This window comes from Mauremys mutica, chromosome 1 (genome assembly GCF_020497125.1).
Source record: "Mauremys mutica isolate MM-2020 ecotype Southern chromosome 1, ASM2049712v1, whole genome shotgun sequence".
NCBI lineage: Eukaryota > Metazoa > Chordata > Testudines > Geoemydidae > Mauremys > Mauremys mutica.
The window spans coordinates 84949946-84969081 of record NC_059072.1 but is presented as its reverse complement, the minus strand read 5'-3'; the positions used below and the strand labels follow the sequence as shown (position 1 = coordinate 84969081).

The window sequence follows — 19136 nt, the reverse complement described above, 5'->3', positions numbered from 1 at the left end:
GAGGCTCTAGTTGCAAACAAAAGTATAGATAAATAAAACAAATTTGAAGTTGGTAGAATGAGGTTTTTTTGAGCAGTGGCTTTTCTTTAATTCCACAAAATAAAAACTCATTTTCAAACATTCACAATGACAAAACATCTTAGTTGATTAACCTGACTTTTTTTTTTTTTGGGACAGTGGAGAGGGTAGGAAAAGGGAAGGCAAGTTTGGTAAAAACAAACAAGCAGGTTACATCCTTAATTATGGAGTTTGTACTACTGCAGCTTCATAAGAGGTCATGGAAATAAATGAGACTATCACAGGGTTTTTTTGCATTATGGCTTCACTGTAGGATTGAGAATCCAAAATGGACTGGTAACGGAAATTTTAAAAAAATGACCTCGCTTTAACACACACCTTTTCTCATTAAGATGCCAAACCTGACACTTCCATACATGCTTAAAGTTAAGCACATATCAGAAGTTATGTATGTCCTTCTGTATTTGTAGGGTCAAGGCTGTAATAAGGCAGGAATAATAGAAAGTGCAGTTCTTGAAATGATTTGTTTTAGGACTTGGCTACTTGCCAGTTTCTTCCAATATGAAAATCCCACTTAAAACATTTTGAAATCACAAAAAGTTTGTTATTCCGAGCTTGATCTTGCAGAGACTTACATATGTGCTTAACTTTAGGCCCTATGAGTAGCGTCCCTGATTTCAACAGAGCTGCTTATAGAGCATGAAATTAAGCATGCGAGAGTCTTCGCAGGATCAGAGTGGTAAATTGTATCTTGTTTGCTAGCTAGAAAGTATACATTCAAGATGGTCAACAACAGCTAGAAAATATGGGATCTACTTTTTTTCCCCCCTGTTAACTATCAGAGCCAAAAGAAAAAATAGTTACCTTAAGGCATCGATGAAGTCTTCTAGACTTTAAATCCCAGATTTTAACAGTGTTATCAAGGCCTCCACTGACAATATGCATAGAACTGGAATTTAAGCTCACACATGTCTGTTTTGCCTGGTAAAGAAAATAGGCATAAGAAATGTTTATTATTGCAGACTATATATCATACAAATACTCAAGGGCTTAATCTTTACCAATACAAGCGGTCCCACTGACTTCAATGAAACTATTGGTGCACCCAATGATTAATTATATGTGATTACTTATACTTATGTATGTTAATTAACAAATATTAAACCTATCATATGGACTCAAACCTCTCACGCCACCTTTTCCCCCTTCCCATTTATGTTGCCTCCACCTTGGTTTCCTTTATTTTTCAATATGCATTTTCCCTACGCAGTATAGCTCCCAGAAGGTGATACCATACATCTCTCATCTCACACAATAGCTACTGTGCCCAAATGGGATAAGAATTTCAAAAACAAATTCCTTTAAAAGACATTGCAAAGCTAGATAGGTCTCCAAGTTCATATTCTTTAAACATTACAGAGAATATTATAGTAGCAAGCCTTCCAATTCCACAAAATGCTTCTTTTTAAAAATAATCACTGCAGCACTGAATTCGGGGGGGGGGGCAATCTTAATGACACACCTACACTGAAGACAAAAATGTATTATTATTATTATTAAAAATTCACTTTGAAGTTCTTGTGTCTGGGAACACTAAGAAGAGTCCATTTATTTTCCATCAGACTCATTCTAATCATTGGCATCAAGGAGTTAAAAATAGCTATACTGTATTTGGATGTCTAAAAACCAGACATTTTCACTGTTATTTCACCAGTATTCCCCCAAATAAGTAAGAGCCCAGCCTTTATACACTTCTGTACCATTATTTTAGTTTCCATCAGGATTTAGTAAGGCTTTTGATGCTGGCTCGTATGACCATCTCATAAACAAACTAGGAAAATACAATCTAGATCAGGGCGGGCAAACTTTTTGGCCTGAGGGCCACATCGGGTTTGTGAAATTGTATGGAAGGCCAGTTAGGGTAGGCTGTACGTCTCCAAACAGCCAAGCATGGCCCAGCCCCTACCCCCTATCTGCCCCCCCACCCCACTTCTTGCCTCCTGACAGCCCCCCCGGGACTCCTACTCCATCCAACCCCCCCATTCCTTGACAGCCCCCCCTGCTCTGTCCCCCCATCCCCGGACACCCCTCCTCATCCAACCACCCCTCCTCCCTGACCACCCTGCCCCTAACTGCCCCCCACCGACCCATCCAACCCCTCCTCTCCTTCCTGACTGCCTCCCTAAGACCCCTGCCCCATCCAACCACCCCTTCTGCCTGACTGTCTACAGACACCCCACCTCTAGCTGCCCCCTACCACCCCATCCAACCCCCCTCTCCTTTCTGACTGCCCCCCCCAGGACCCCTGCTCCCATTCAACCCCCCTGTTCCCCACCCTCTGACCGCCCCAACTCCTATCCACATCCCTGGCCTCTGACCATCCCCCAAACTCCCCTACCCTCTAATCAATCCCCTCCCCCCCCCCGCTCCCTGCCCCCATACCGCGCTGCCTAGAGCGCCAGTGGCTAGTGGTGTGGCTGCACCAGGACAGGCAGCTGCGCCGTGCAGCACACAGCACTGGGTCAGGTCCTGGCTCTGCAGTGGTGCTGCCCCAGGAGCTCGCTGCTCCGCTGCCAAGAGCACTGCGCTGGCGGCGGGGGGCGCTGAGGCTGCGGAGGAGGGGCCGGGGGCTAGACTCCCAGATCAGTAGCTCGGGGGCTGGACAGGACAGTCCCGTGGGCCAGATGTGGCCCATGGACCTTGGTTGCCTCTGATCTAGATGAAGCTACTATAAGGTGAGTGAATAACTGGGTGAAAAACCCATTCCCAGAGAGTAGTTATCAGTGGTTCACAGTCAAGCTGGAAGGGCATATTGAGTGGGGTCCCGCAGCGATCAGTGATCCATCAATGATTTAGATAATAGCCTAGAGAGGACACTTATAAAGTTTGTGGACAATACCAAGCTGGGAGGGGTTGCAAGTGCTTTGGAGGATAGGATTAAAATTCCAAATGATCTGGACAAACTGGAGAAATAGTCTGAAGTAAACAGGATGAAATTCAATAAGGACAAATGCAAAGTGTTCCACTTAGGAAGGAACAACCAGTTGCACACATACAAAATGGGAAATGACTGCCTAGGAAGGAGTACTGCAGAAAGGGATGTGGGGGTCATAGTGGATCACAAGCTAAAAATGAGTCAACAGTATAATACTGTTGCAAAAAAAGCAAAATCATTCTGGGATGTATTAGCAGGAGTGTTGTAATCAAGATACCAGAATTCTTCCGCTCTACTCCATACTAATAAGGCCTCAACTGGAATACTGTGTCCAATTCTGGGTGCAACGTTTCAGGAAAGATGTGGACGAATTGGAGGAAGTCCAGAGGAGATCAACAAAAATTATTAAAGGTCTAGAAAACATGACCAATGAGGAAAGATTGAAAAACTTGGATTTGTTTAGTCTGGAGAAGAGAAAACTGAGGGGGGGGGAGAATATGATAACAGTTTTCAAGTATGTAAAAGGTTGTTACAAGGACGACAGGAAAAAATTGTTCTCTTTAACCTGTGAGGATTGTAACTGTCTTCAATTGCAGCAAGGGCGGTTTAAGTTGGACATTAGGAAAAACTTCCCATCCAGGTAGTTAAACACTGGAATAAATTTCCTAGGGTAATTGTGGAATCTTCATCACCGGAGGTTTTTAAGAGCACCTGTCAGGGACCTCTCGAGGTCCCTTCCAGTCCTATGATTACAAGAGCTACAGTAGTGCAGAACCCAATTATAACAAGTTAGCACTCCAACACAGTTTACTCAAGCAGCCATGTCAGAGTATTACTCTATAAGTGGGTCCCTCTCTCCGGCATAGTAAGTTTTATAATGTATATGGGATGGGACCTAACCCTTGTTACAAAAATCGATTACACACACACACACACACTTACTTAAAAGAGCCTATAGTCATGACAACCCAGCAAAAATTTAAGAACAAAGTTTAAGCCTCATTTTCTGCTCCTGCAACTAGGTAGCAGTTACTGGCCTAATGTAACCCAACGATACATTGTCTTCTCCCACTGAACTCAAGTTAATAAAGTGGTAACAAGCAAAACACTATATACGTTTCTCAATTTTCTGATACTTGGCATTGTGTGTAATAACCTTAACAGTACTTAATTATAAGTGGTATCTAAATAAAGTTGTAAAAAGTGAGCAGAGCAGACATAAAGCAAATACGAGAGAGAGAAAACAAAGCCACAAGTTATACTTACCCCTTCAGCTAGTTCAAAAAGTGGAACAGGTTTACCCTTACAGCTTGAAACAACTATTTTATCACCGATGGTAGACGCAGTGACCAGGAAATTATCTGAATTGGGAGTTAAGGACCATAGAATATAGATCATGAAACTTTGTACAGCTGCTGGCAAGCAAGTGTAGGTACTACCCATTATTGTACCTGTTCAATAGATTGGCTTAAAGTACTATACCTTGAAATGACATAGCTGCTTTGAAACATTGCTCTTTGAGGGGGGGAAATAAAAAGATATGGAGTGAGGTTTCTTGCTCTTGATTCTCTTTTAGGGAATTTCATTAAGCAGCTGTTATGTAAACAGTTTGCCTTTTCCTGAAGTAGATTCTCCTATGTGATGCCATTGCCTCCCAACCCTAACAAAAAAAAAAAACAAGGCAAATTTGGGGGGGGAGGGGGAGAAGGGTATTTGGATTATTTTTATTGGTTAAAGCTCCACCCTGCTAGGCTGCCTACCCATCAATATTTCTCTCCCATCTATCCCTACATTTCCCCCCTCACTTCTTTTAGCCTTCATCACAACTCTAGCTACCATTAAACAAAATTCCAAGCAATGTTTGTTACCGTTAGTAAGCCTAGAAATCTAGAGAAAACCCCTATTCATGACAATCATTAATCCAATTCTGTGCTATATTCTAGGAACAGCACACTGGTTACCGTGGTTTAGTTTCCAGTGGTCTCCTTCTGGATAGGGAAACCATGCAATACTTCTAATAAGTTATTTTGTGTTTAGAATTATGAAAATGAGTATTTTAGGTATCTGTTGCATTCATAATAAGCAGAATCAGATTACAGTACAAGTACTGTGAAAGGGAGATTTATCGTTATCCCACAGTTAATTATAATATGATATAAGCTTTACCTAAACCTTTTGAATGAAGAGAAAATTCAGAATAGAGCCCTTTGGGGGGCTTAACTAACACCAGAGTACATTAGCAACTGTTGCAGTTATCATGACCACAATGCCAAGAAGTCTTTTGTCACCCAAAGTAGCTTAAGGACAAAATATAGTCTGGAGCAAATAACAAAGATGCAAAGATTATCTTCACTAGCTGTAGCATAACAAAACTCTTTTTAACAGCTCAGGCATACAAAATAGTAAGAACAGCCTTTGACATAAAACAGATATATAAGATGGCATTCACCACTATGCTCTCCTCTCACAGAGTGTTTGCAGAGAAGATAATAGAGGGATAAAATACACAGGATCAAGGTGGGTGTAAATGGGAGAAGTATAACATCCACCCCAGCCCAAGGAGTGCAGAGTGCCCCACTCCCCAAACTTGAAATAACCAGAATAACTATCCCTTCTAAGACACACGTCCCTCTTATAGCCATCTCCAGGGCAGTGGATATGAGGATTAGTAACTGAAATAAACAAATACAAATCTAATTAGCTGGATTTGTAACCCAAGAAAATTAAACCTCTCCTCTTAAAATAGTGAAGCAGCCCTCTGCCATCTGAAAAAGCGCACACATATGGCATTGGGGGTGGGGGAAGAAGGGGGACAAGTAATTCCCTAGTTCTGACACCGAGTTAACTCAGCTTAAACTTGCACACAGAAGTATGATTTTTGCCATGTATTATTGTCACAAACACCACCTTTGATTAAGAGACAACTTAAATATTTTTTCCAGTTTGCACTGTGTATTTGATAGCAGTTGCACACAAGTAGTTCCATGATTTCCCACAATTTCCCTTTTTGTTTATATCTACTTTTCACACAGAAACAAAGAACAAAAATATTATTTTTAAAAAATTAGGAAAACCTGGTTGTAAAATCCCACAAAGATTGGAAAAGGGATTCAGAGGCAAGTGTAGTAACTAAAATACTTTAGTATCAGAGGGGTAGCCGTGTTAGTCTAGATCTGTAAAAGCAGCAAAGAGTTCTGTGGCACCTTGTAGACTAACGAACGTATTGGAGCCGACGAAGCAGGTATTCACCCATGAAAGCTCATGCACCAATACATTTGTTAGTCTATAAGGTGCCACAGAACTCTTTGCCGCTTTTAAAATACTTTAGTTTTGTTTTAAACTGTCTAGAATTCAAGTTGACTATATCCCTTCAGAGCTCTGGGTTAGTATTTGCACTATTTTAGTCAGTCTTTTCCTCAATCTCCACTACTAAAATCCTCATCCACATCTTTGTTACTGTAACCTTTGCCTCATCTCTCTCTCATGCACAGTTCAAACCTCAGGGGTTCAGGACCCAAAGGAGCCACAGTAGTGTGAATTCATTGTTTCATTTACTATAGTACTGTATATTTATATTTAAACAGTATGACAGGGGAAATATTTTGTTTTTATTAAATGTGTATATATTATTCTCACAGCAAAATGACTGACCAAGTATTATTTTATCAACTATAATTGGTCAACATAATAAAAGTATCCTGATTGGTTAATAATTAAAATCACACTGTTTTAATATCATGTGCTGCAAAGAGCCACAGGATACACATTAAAGAGCCATTTGTGGCTCGCAGGCCTCAGTCTGAGTATCACTGATTTAAACAGCTTAGTCTCCCATGTAATCTCATATTTTATTACTCAACTCTAAATATTTTCTTCATCAGTGTACAAAACCTTTGCCTAAAACTAAAAAAGCAGTTCTTCAAATCAAGACTAAATGAAAACTGATATTTACATATACTTTAATCCAGAAGTTCAATCGAGTTTTGCAGAAATACAGACACAGTAAAGGATATTATTATTGCCCCAACATAGTGAATTGACTGAATGCGAAGTATGTGGGTTGAACTGTTCCACCACTGTTATAGATGAGGAGTCCCATATTTTAATATCATCTCCTGATGAAGCAAAACGGATGCTTTCCTGCATGGCTGCACCTATAGACCTAAAAAAAGCATGGGGGGGGAAGTCAGCTCCAGTTCACCTTGTAAATTAAAGGGAAGGATTCCATTCACTATTACTTAGAAGATTTCCTTGATAAAATGAAAAATTAAAGCATCAAGTTGACATTATACAAACAGTCAAAGAGATGGAATTTGTAGCCTATGATATTAAATCTGACTGGCTGATAACTCATAACTGTTCAGGTTGAAGCACTACAGATGGTAAATTGCTGCCACCACCACCCCCCATTGCCTGCCACACACCCACCCTCTTTTAAATGCTTAATTCTTTGAGTTCATAACAGCTTCATTCTGAACCATGAGTATTTTCAGAGACCTGTTTTGAGAAACAGCAGATGGAGCTATTCAGGCTAAAATAAATTAGTTGTTCCAGCAAGGATTGGAAGTTTGAACTGTAAGCACTCCAGTGCCTCCCCCATCCCAAATCATATAAAGGGATGGGGGAAAATCTTAATCTGTGGTTTTAATGACACAGATCATTCAAAAGAATTTGAAGTTTCTAATTTACTGTCACTACCAATGCTGTTTGGTTTGTACTACATTCAACTTCCCCAATAAAAACAGACTACTTGGTTTCACTTTTGTTTATAATCAGTTTCCTTTTCAGCAACTTATGCAATAGCATTTTCTTTTTTGATTTTTTTACAGAAATATTTCCATATGATCTTTGGTTGTTGTGCCTAAACAAACTGATAAAATAATTTGAATCAAGTTAAAGTAAGAAAATCCACACATGCAAAATATGAAAAAAAAAAAGTTAGACATAAGACTCAAGGCCTATGACACTTGTATTCATTTAAGAGTCTATGGCACAACAAATTGGCAACAGACATACTCTGCCTACCTAAAATTTTCCCTGTACTTTTAACTGAGTTTCATATCCTTTCCCCCTAATTAGCCTAAACTTGTATATGTGTAATGGAGTGTTGCTGTGTATTGTTTAACAGCTGCTGGATTTCACCCAATAGGGGGCTGCGCTTCCTCATAAGAAAGGGAGAGTGGTGGTCTTCTTAATCCTGGAAATTGTGTATATCTGTTAAGCGTGCAAACTGCTATTTGGTATTTCTAGATGGAAGATGCTATAAAAGCAAGTTATTACTCCTGTTAGCCAACAGAGATCTCAATGCTTTTGGTTGTAAATGGAACAATACTAGCGTGCATTTTCCTTCAGTTATCCCTGCCATGGCAATATTCCCTGTTGAGTTTTACCGATTAGATCAAGTTCCTCTTCTAATGTCTACTAGAGATGCACCCACCTGGAACACCAGAACCAAACTCTCACAATCTAAGGGTAGGTCAATGCTAAAGCACCACAGCTGCTGTAGCACCATAGTGGTGTAGACGCTTCCTACATCCCAGGGAAGGATTTCTCCCTCAGCGCAGCAGTAGCTAAGTCCATGGAAGAATTCTTCCATTAACCTAGCTTAGTCTATCAGGAGTTAGGTCTGACATTTTTCACAGCCTCAGCGATGTAAGTAGGTTGATATAATTTTTAGCTGTAGATCAGGCCTAAATCTCAACCCAGTTGGCTCCGGCCTTTCACCAGCTTTACAGAAAGTTAACCCGGGTTAATGCTGAACGGTGCCAGTTTTCAATGGCTGCAAACTCCCCCCGCCGTGACATTTCAGCGACTCCCCCTGAGTGCAAGACTCTGCCCCCCCGGGCTGGTTTCTAGCACGCCCCGGGCGAGGGCACCCGGACCGCGCCGCGCGCCGCTCTGCGACCGGGGAGGGGGCGGGGGAGGGGTTGGGGGTTTCAGGGTTAAACAAGGCGGCAGCTCCCCCCCGGCTCCACATGGGGCGGCCCCGGGGCTGCCGGGAACTTCGTTCGTGCCCCTCCCCACCCCCTGGGGCTTTCACCTGCCGGCGAACCGATGGCCGGTGCGGACCGCAGAGGGGACTGGCCGGGGGAGCCGGCTCGCCCGGCTCAGCGGGAGGGAGCCGCTGCCCAGGTAACAGGCGCCTGGCCCGACAGCGCTCAGACCCCGCCCCGCGGCCCTCTCCGATTGGCTGCAGCACCCCGACTCGGAGTCCTCTTCAGGGTCCGACTCATGGTTCCAGCCAATGAGCGTTGCTAGCGGCAGCGGGCCCCGCGAGGCACTTACCGGCTGGCGCCCGCCCGCCCCTTTTCCCCAGGCGCGGGGCGGCGACAGCGGAGTTTCCGCGCCTCTTGCAACTTAACAGCCCGTCCCAACAGCCACCGCGAGCCCCCTCCCCCCGCCGGCTCCGTGTACGGCGGCCCAGAGAGGGCAAAAGGGGTAGAGCGCGTTCGCCTCCCCTTAGCGCTCCGGCAGCGGGGCGGCGCCTGGCGGGATGCGGTGTAGTAAACTGCTCCGCGTGGTAACGTGCTACCGGTAGCAGTTAGTGATACGTGCAAGTGCCTACAGGTAGCAGTTTCTTGCACTTTGATATATGTGAAATTGCTACTGGTAGAAAAGTGTAACTCCCTGTAGCAGTTATTGATACGTATAGATCAGGGGTCGGTAACCTTTCAGCAGTGCTGTGCCGAGTCTTCATTTATTCACTCGAATTTAAGGTCTCGTGTGCCAGTAATACAATTTAATGTTTTTAGAAGGTCTCTTTCTATAAGTCTATAATATATAACTAAACTATTGTTGTATATAAGGTTTCAAAATGTTTAAGAAGCTTCATTTAAAGCTAAATTAAAATGCAGAACCCCCGGACCGGTGGCCAGGCCCCGGGCAGTGTGAGTGCCACTGAAAACCACAGGTTGCCTACCCCTGGTATAGATTGTAGGAAACAGCTTTTGTAAAAAGATGCTGCTTGATTTTTACATACTTGAAAACTGTTATGTTTCAATCTTCCCTCATACTCATAGGTCATGTTTTCTAGACCATACATTTTTTTTTCTCTTCTCTGGACTTTCTCCAATTTGTCCACATCTTTCCTGAAATGCAGTGCCCAGAACTGGACACAATACTCCATCTGAGGCCTAATCAGCGCAGAGTAGAGCAGACATCACAGAGTGATGGTCTGTTTTTTTGCAGCAGTGTTATGCTCATATTCAGCTTGATCCCTTTCCACAGTACTTCTTCCTAGGTTATCATTCACAAACTTTGTAAGTGTACTCTCTATGCCATTATCTCAATCATTGATTAAGATTTTGAATAGAAACATATCCAGAACTGATCCCTGGAGAACCCCACTCGTTATGCCCTTTCAGCATGACTCAGCCCTCTGAGCCTGTGAATCATTGATAACTACTGTCGGAACTGTTTTCCAACTAGTTTTGCACCCATCTTATTTTAGCTCCATCTAGGTTGCATTTCCATAGTTTGGTTATAAGAAAGTCATGGGAGACAGTATCAAAAGTCTTACTAAAGGCATTCCCCCCATCCACAAGGCTTGTTACATTGTTAAACAAAACTATCAGGTTGGTTTTACATGTGAGGCTGCTTGAATTAGCTACACCAGATGGCCTTTTTTAGCAAAGTAGGACCTGTTGCTGCCAGAGCCGGCTCTAGCAATTTCACCGCCCCAAGCATGGCGGCACGCCGCGGGGAGCGCTCTGCCGCTGGCCGGTGCCGCGGCTCCGGTGGACCTCCCGCAGGCGTGCCTGCGGATGCCCTACCAGAGCCGCAGGACCGGCGGACCCTCCCGGCAACCGGCAGAGCGCCCCCCGCAGCATGCCGCCCCAAGCACGCGCTTGGCGCGCTGGGGTCTGGAGCCAGCCCTGGTTGCTGCTGCAGGTAGCACAGTCCTACAGATAGCATTTTCACACAGATATATGTGTAAGAAATTGCAAACTGTAGGGATGTGCTACCTGTAACACTGCTGTCTGATTAAGTTAATTCCTACAGATAGCAGTGTCTCACACCAGAGGGATGTGAGACTGCTATCTCTAGCAATTTGCAACCTGTAGATTCCTGGGGTAATCTTTATGTGTTTGTGCATTCCTTCAATAAGCCACTAACGTTGTCTGGCCTCATCCAACAGAGCACATTTGAAATACAGAGACATGGTCAATATTTCTAGCCTCAGATACAAACGTTACATGCATACAGATTGGATAAATACAGTCAATAGGTCTTAAGTTTTGCAATGATACCCCACATCAGCCTCTTGCATAAAGTACATATTAGCTATGTCATATCCATATCATAAGCATATTTTCATAAAGAATATAGAGTATAATGTCACACCCCACATGCATGTTTGCTGATCTGCAAATAGTAAAGGAGCATGCACCTTTGGGTTGAAATGCTCATGACAATAGGCAGAGCTATGCAAGCTCGATAATTCTGTGTGAGATGGTAGACAGTGAGGAGAGCCAGGCAGGTTTGTAGGTTTAGAAAAAAAAGGTGTAAACATTATACGTTTATGTATGGGATACATATAAAATTAGTGGATGGTTAACAATGCGTTATAGGAAGTTGGATCCCATGGCCACAACCACCCCTGTCTGACCAGTTTGGTACCCAGCATACACTGCCAAACCAAAGCTTCCCAAAATACAGTGGGTGGGCAGTGGGATATCTATTCATGGTGCACCTCACTTTGAATCTATACAAGTGCTTCTGGTGAGTACCCTGACTGCTGAGACAAGGAGTCGAGGAGGCATGCACACAAGTGACATAGTAACCGTAGTGACTCTATGCTGACATAACTTGAGATAACCCACACTTAAAGTGTAGATATGGCCTTAGGTGCATGAAATGTTTGGGAGAGGTAACAGGAACAGTATGAGGGTAGACTAAGATTCATTCAGGTGTTTAGCCTCAAGGCATTGGAACTGGCCTTACTGCACCCTACAGGCTCAGGAACAAAGAGGCACATAAAAAAATCATTTATTTATTAAAATGTCTTGACTCAAGGGTGTATAACTCATGATTTTAGAATTCTTGTGGTTGTAAAGGTATCTTGGGGTTGTAGATGTGTGTTCATTATATTTTGAAAGGCAAAACTATGAATGGGTTGAACAAAGAATTAGCTCAGTCCCTCAGGATAAGTACCTTGGCTATTAGCCAAGATAATCAGGGATGCAGGCCCATGCGCTGCATGTCCCTAAACCGTCCTTCGACTGGCAGATGCTGGGAGTGGACAATGGGGTGGTTCACTGAGTCACTGCCTGGTCTGATTGTTCCCTTAGAACAGTGGTTTCCCCAGGAATTGAAATTAGGGAGGGTGCTCGAATTTACAGTGGCGGGGGGTGTCAGGGCCAATGAGGGGTGAGACTCTGAGGATGAAGGTGGGCTGTATGGCACCATAGTAAAAACTGAAAAATGTTTCATGACCATTTTATTAGATTTAACTCATGTTTTAAAATCATCACACAAATTAAAGTTGGTTACTCAAGCCTTCTATGAAGCACTACGTAGACATCCTTTTTGGTTTCTTGTTATAATTTTGCACAACTCTGTTAATGAACTTCTTGAATGCAATGTGTTCATCTTTGGGGCTTCTCATGTGTCCAGTACTTCCATTCCTTCAATTGATATTGGAAGGGAGGGAGGCAGGGATAGCTCAGAGGTTTGAGCATTGGCCTGCTAAACCCAGGGTTGTGAGTTCAATCCTTGAGGGGGCCATTTAGGGAACTGGGGTAAAAATATGTCTGGGGATTGGTCCTGCTTTGAGCAGAGGGTTGGACTAGATGACCTCCTGAGGTCCCTTCCAACCCTAATCTTCTATGATATGGTCATTAGTTCATTCACATGATCAGGCAGAAGGCGACTTCTTTCAGAACACAAAATTCTATTCAATGATGAAAAAGAGCGCTCAGCTGTAGCTGTTGTGACTGGGAGTAGGCAAGAGATGAATTCCTACTTCTTTCATCCCAGGAAAGATAACACAAAGATTGGGTCAAGCCACTAGTGATGATAAAAAAAGAAGTTGAAGTCAAATCTTCATTCATTCATCGTATGATATTCCACTCTGTGTTCAAATTCTCTATTCTGTCCTGATCACATGGCAGCCTCATTGCTGGTAGTGCCTCCTCACTCCACTCAACAGTTGGTGTTTTATAGGACAGCCATCTGTAAAAGCTACATAGAGGTTGAGTAGAATCTAGAAGTCACTGTTGTAGATTTTTAAGAATCAAGTCTGTGTACTTTTTCAGTTGTCTTAAGAAACACTTCTTGTCTTCTTCACTTAAGGATTCAATATAAATGTCTTCATTGGTCAACTTCTGGACTGAAGTCTTTGCTTCTTCCAGTACTTTTTCAATGGATAGCTCTCTGATTGATCCAAATGTAGCTTCTATTGCTGGACAAAGATCTACTACTATTGTAGCAGATGCCTGGATGGCATTGTTTAATGACCCAAGTGGTTTCAACAGTAGACTTACGAAAGAGAGAATGGCAATAGTCTTCTCTGAACCTAGTAGCAAAAGTAATCCACCAGCCTCACTACTTAGATCCATCCCATCTTGGTAGATACTTTCCAAAGCCAGTAACAACGACTGGAGTAATTTTAAGACAACAGCCAAGGATCGCACATGAGAAAGCCAGCAAGTTTTCCCAGGTTGGACTAATTTGAACTTCAGTCCCAGTGTATCTTCTATATTTTCCAAGATATTCAGTCTTTTTGGACTCTTGCTGAAAAAAGAATATAACGAAGACATTAAATTTATAGCTTTTTAAATGTCTTTTGAAGATTCTGCAGCTCGTACTAGTGCTAGTTGGAATAGATGGCCTCTACAGTGTGTATAGGAGAGATTAGGGTTACACTTTTCTCTGAGCAAAGCTTGTACTCCACCATGTCTTCCAGAGAAGTTTGCAGCTCCATCAAATGCACAAGCAGCCATCTGTTTGCGGTCCAATTGACAAGCATTTAACTCTTCTAAGATGCGGGCTGTCACAGATGCAGCCGATGTGTCTTTTATAAACTTGAACATCTAGAAATGCATCTCCTGGCGTACCCCTGACATCAAGATAACGTACACAATCACTTAATACTTGATGGCCATTTGCAACGGTGCATTCATCAGCCATGTATGCAAATTTTTTGAATGTGGTGAGAGAGTTCTTCACTTTTTCAACTGTTGAGTCTTTCACTGTTGCACCGCACACCTCTAGCCAGTCAGTTGAGTTTCTTGCAGAAAGATAGTGAGCATTTGCTGGTCTTGTTCGGAACCAGTGTTCAACTTCAGGATGAACAAGTGGCAATGCACTTAACATTGGCCTCCAGTTTGTAGTGTGTGGTATCTCTTGCTTAAATAGAAAGTAGGATGCCACAGCCATGTTTGTTCGCATGAACTGTGTTGTGTCTCCAGCATTCTTAACAGCCTCATTAAGTACTTCTAAAATTGGCTTTGAAAGTGGGCTTATAAGGCTTTCTGCATGTTGATGCACTCCAGAGGCCTGGTGTTTTGCAGCCTTTTCACGTAGTTTGTCAGCATTGGCTTTGCTGATCGGTCTGACAAATCAAGCTCCTCCACTTTTACCAATTATAGCATTGGGAAGCTTTCCTTCTTCGTAAGTTTTTTTGCAAGAGGTGCACCAGTAGCCATCTTTTGTAACTTCAATAAATGGGAACACTTTGACTGACAAACATCGGGAACTGCTTTTAGGTTTTGGAGACACTGTTTCTTTAGTACGTAGTTGTATTTGTGCTTCAGGCTGGTCGGATGTAGATATACCACTTGAACCTTCAGATGACATGTTCATATATTCTTGGTTCTTGATGTGTTCTTCAGCATGGTTAGTGAGGCCTTTGAGTGGAAAAATTGTTGTATTGTTTTTTTGTTATTTAATCCGTCACATAAGACAAGAACTAGCAGTCACTCAATGAAATTAATAGGCAGCAGGTTTTAAAAAAACAAAAGGAAGTACTTCTTCACACAACATAAAGTTAACCCATGGAACTCTTTGCCAGGGGATGCTGTCCAAAACTATAACAGGATTAAAAAAAGAACTAGATAAATTCCTGGAGAATAGGTCCATCAGTAGCTATTAGCCAGAATGGGAAGGGATGCAACACCATGCTCTGAGTGTCCCTAGCCTGTTTGCCAGAAGCTGGGAATGGGCAACAGGATGGATCACTTGATGATTACCTGTTCTGTTAATTCCCTCTGAAGAACCTGGCCTTGACCACTGTCGGAAAACAGGATACTGGGCTATATGGACCATTGGTCTGACCCAGTATGACCATTCTTATGTAAAAATTAATTATAATAATAAAAATGTTCAGTACAGAAACTCCCCAACATAATGACCTCTCAAGATAGCAACAATGTGAGATAACAACCTTGGCAAATACTGCATTTTAAAAATCTTGGCCTACTAGGAAACATATTTATATAAGTTTCCATTCCCAGTCACAAATCTAGCATTCTGGAGCAAAGTCACTAAAATATAGTCCAACAAACAAATGTTTATTTAACGTGCCCCTCACTTTTCCCTCCACTGCACCCCATTCACCGGTGTTGTCCTGGGTCAGTGAAGACTCAGAGTTCAGAGGTGCTCTCACACAAGTACACCTCCCAGGTGCGGGGCAAGAAGGCACCTTGCTCGTTCCTCCAGTTGCTCACTGTTTGCTCTGGCCACTGCTGTTCGTTGTGCCACCGTTCACTCCACCACTCTGTTGCCAATGGCCCTGCGCAGTCACCTTCTGCTGCCACTTGCCACTGTGACCTCTGCGAGTTGGTCTCTTGAGGTTCCACCAGCTCTCAGTGATTTCAGCTGAGCTCTCAGTGGGGGAACCTCAAGAGACCAACAGTCTGGGCTGTCTCTTCCACAGAAACACTGTCCCCACAGCAGGACTAAGCACTTAGACCTGATTATCAGTGATTTCAGCTGCAGTGGTCACTTAACAGAACAAAAGACTATCTGTGGAGCCTAATCAGCTGTCTTTAAACAGTGGAGAGGGACAGGTCCCCACCCTGTCTCTTGATGCCCTCAATCAGCACAGGCTAAGTACAGTTCTACTGCCCTTTACTCATTCAATAAGAACAACAACATTTCATTCCCGCCCCTCCCCCACCCCTGCATTCAAGTGATTTGTTACCCAACCCCAGCCAAAATCTATCATTTGGGCAACACAGCTGTTCGCTGGCTACCTAGGTAGATTAGGTGTGAATGTAAATACAATCTGGTCCTGAAGCCTTTCCCCCCAGCCCAGCTCATCACTAGCAGTCAGGGAGAGCTTATTTAGACTTGGCTTACAAATCATCATTTGAAATTATTAGGTTAGCCAACATCACCGAAATGAATGCACTGACATTGTCATAAAAAACAACAGCTGTATAAGGAAGCTAGTCTATGTTCATACTTTTCAAATCTATTATACTTTTTCAGATACATGTATTTTATCATACACTGTATATGCTTTTAAAGTGTGTAGTAATGTTTCCATTTCAATTCAAATTTCCAAACAGTCACTAAATTGGCATGTAACTAGTTCACAAAACTGACGAGGGTGTTGGGGAAATCAGGGTGTGTGTGTGTGTGTGTAGGGAAATCACTGCCTTAGAAGTACCTGGTACTGGCCACTGTCACAAGACAGGATACTAGATTAGGTGGACTATTGGTCTGACCCACGATGGCAGTTCTAATTTTCTGCAAAAATTACCATACATTTTTTTGCAGGGAGAAAGACATTATGGGAGATACTATACTGCCTTCATTGAATATTTGAGAATCAAGTTGTACACTATGGCATATGGAAAAACACTAAGGGCTAGACTGAGAGGCAAAAAAACAGTTGCAAAAATGCAATCCCCATTGGTGGATTGACTCAAAACAAAGTTTTGACACTAGGCCAGAAATTCAGTCAGATGATCCAACAGAATAAACATCTGCTCTAAAAATGAGAAGAAAACATTAGAATAAAAAATTCAGGAAATTCAGGGAATCCCAGCAGCAGATAAGACAACTTGGGAAACTGCTCGGAGACTCTATGCAATCAGATACAGCGATAAGGAATTCTTTGTTTCTGAGGGGATATATGTAAAATGTTTCACTGAATTAAGTCTCAGAGATTATCTACACTGGCAAGTTAAAGTGCCCTAACTTGCTGGCTCAGGGGTGTGAAAAATCATGCCCTCCCCCCCAAGCACAGCAAATTTGAGCGCTTTAAAGCACTAGTGTGGACAGGCTCGGCTCCCAGTGCTTGGAGCTAATCCCCTCATCGAGGTGGATTACCAGGAGCACTGGCACCTGCAGCAGCACTTTGAACTCTGTAGTGTAGACATAGCCTCAGTAGGTTAGATCAGACAAAGAGGAGCTGCATTGACTAGGCATTGGGATGCCTGTGCCTTTAAGACCCCAGCCCTGGGAAGCCGATGCTGAGAGGTGCTGTCTGTGAGAGGGGAAATAAAAAAGCCCCTTTGCCCCCCACCATTTTTGCAAACACTGATGCCTCAGTCCCACTGGGGTAACTGTTATCCCCTGTGACCCTGCCTATGCCAGGTTTTGCTCTCTGGCACCCTCTGCCAGCATCTCACCCCGAGCTTAACTCCTGCTCCTCTCCCCCCGCCCTGATTTTGCCCTTTAGCCCCTCTCCTAATCCTGCCTTCAGCTGCTTGACCCCCCCTGACCAGTAAATTTCCACCCCCTGCTCAGACCCTGGCCATCCCCCTGCTCCGATTTGCCCCCTTTGCCCCTTTTTAATCCCTGTAAATAGCAGTCAGCAGAATTTTATGGCTAATAAGGGCAGGCTGAAGGGCAGCATGCTCAGTACACCGTAAGTAGCACATTACTACGCAGAGCAATTTACTACACCGGCTCTAGTATAAGGGGCAGGGAAACGGGGGAGTCGCGTCAGCTGTGGGGGCTCTGGGCCCTGCCACTCCGGGCCCTAACTCCCGCCTCTGCATAGGTGTGCACTGACAGATGCGTGAACAGGTGGACAGACCCGGGTGCAGACAGACACACAGACAGACATGGGGTGCAGACGGGCAGGGACAGACAAGATCACATGTGCAGACGGACAGGCAGACATGCCCAGACAGATGGACAGACACGTGTGCAGCAGGCAGACATGCACACACAGACGCAGCTGGTCTGATCTGCCTCCCTCCCACGTGGCCTGCACATGCACAGCCCGGCCAGTACTGTGGCCGGGTGACAGCGAGTGCTAACACTGGTCCTGCCCTGCCCCAGCTGGATCCTAGGAGAATGGTGCTTGAAGGGCATAGGAAGAGACGTGCACCAAGCTGCAGGTGCCAGTGTGGAGCAGTGAAGTTGATAGTTTCAGTCATTAGTGCATACATGTGTAATGGGGATGAGCTTAGCCCATTGCCAAAACATTGAGGAAATTTGGATCTAGATCCAAAAGGACTGGCCCGTAGCATCATAATAGGTCAAAGCCTAATCCTGTCTCTTGCATGTGCCAGTGCCCATTCTTCATTATATTTGTACACCACCTAGCACAGTGGGGCTTCTGATCATGACTGGCTTCTAAGTGCTGCTGTAAATAAAACCAACGCCAACTTGGAGAAGGTTCAGTTCTTGCACTGAACTTTTCAGCTTAGGGCACGGTATAATTTATTTATAGGACTACAACTTTCTAACCCTGGTCCTCATTTATTTTTAATAATCAATCATGCAACAGCATTTCTTGGCATGTATACCCTAACTGTGAATATGAGTTGTTACTCCAGCTTCTTTGAGCTTTACAACAAGATAAACATTGTTTGATCTGTTAAAGCGACAACCATCAGTTCCTCACAGCCAGTGTTGGTGTTTCACATTGTCTTTGCTCTCTCGCTCTAAGTGGTATATTCTTTAATAAAGACTATTACTAAAGGGCTATTAAACACAAAAGCAGCAAAAGAAAATGGTACAGTGCAGATTCCTTCAGCCCCTAGCTTTCTTGGTATTGTCCTTCCTTCCTAATGAGTCTTTCCCTTATAAATGATCTCAACGTTGTTAGGTATAAAATGCCCATGTCAACTCCATTGTTGATGAAATGTTAATTTGTCTGGTTCACTTCATTTGTCCTGGTCTATGTAAGTGAACTAAGGTCAAGAAAAAAACAAAATTATGTTACCATTATACAAAATGCCATTACTTTTCGTTTTCCTGACAGCCTTTAGCATTGTGT

The 19136-nt window shown here is 43.4% G+C and overlaps 1 protein-coding gene across 2 annotated transcripts in view; it reads right to left on the bottom strand.

Annotated features, from left to right (window-relative positions):
• NEDD1 (NEDD1 gamma-tubulin ring complex targeting factor) overlaps positions 1-9361 on the bottom strand; it is a 56738-nt gene extending 47377 nt beyond the window's left edge. Inside the window, exons 1-4 of one of the 2 annotated variants that reach the window (XM_044991113.1) lie at positions 9239-9361; positions 6967-7115; positions 4220-4314; positions 883-999 (exon numbers count right to left, since the gene is read on the bottom strand). In XM_044991113.1, coding sequence (XP_044847048.1) covers positions 883-999; positions 4220-4314; positions 6967-7099 — 345 coding nt within the window. In that variant the 5' untranslated portion in view covers positions 7100-7115; positions 9239-9361. Of the gene's footprint in view, positions 1-882; positions 1000-4219; positions 4315-6966; positions 7116-8993; positions 9148-9238 lie in introns of those variants that run through there. The other variant, XM_044991118.1, reaches the window with a different exon arrangement.
• Between the last annotated feature and the right edge of the window lie 9775 nt (positions 9362-19136).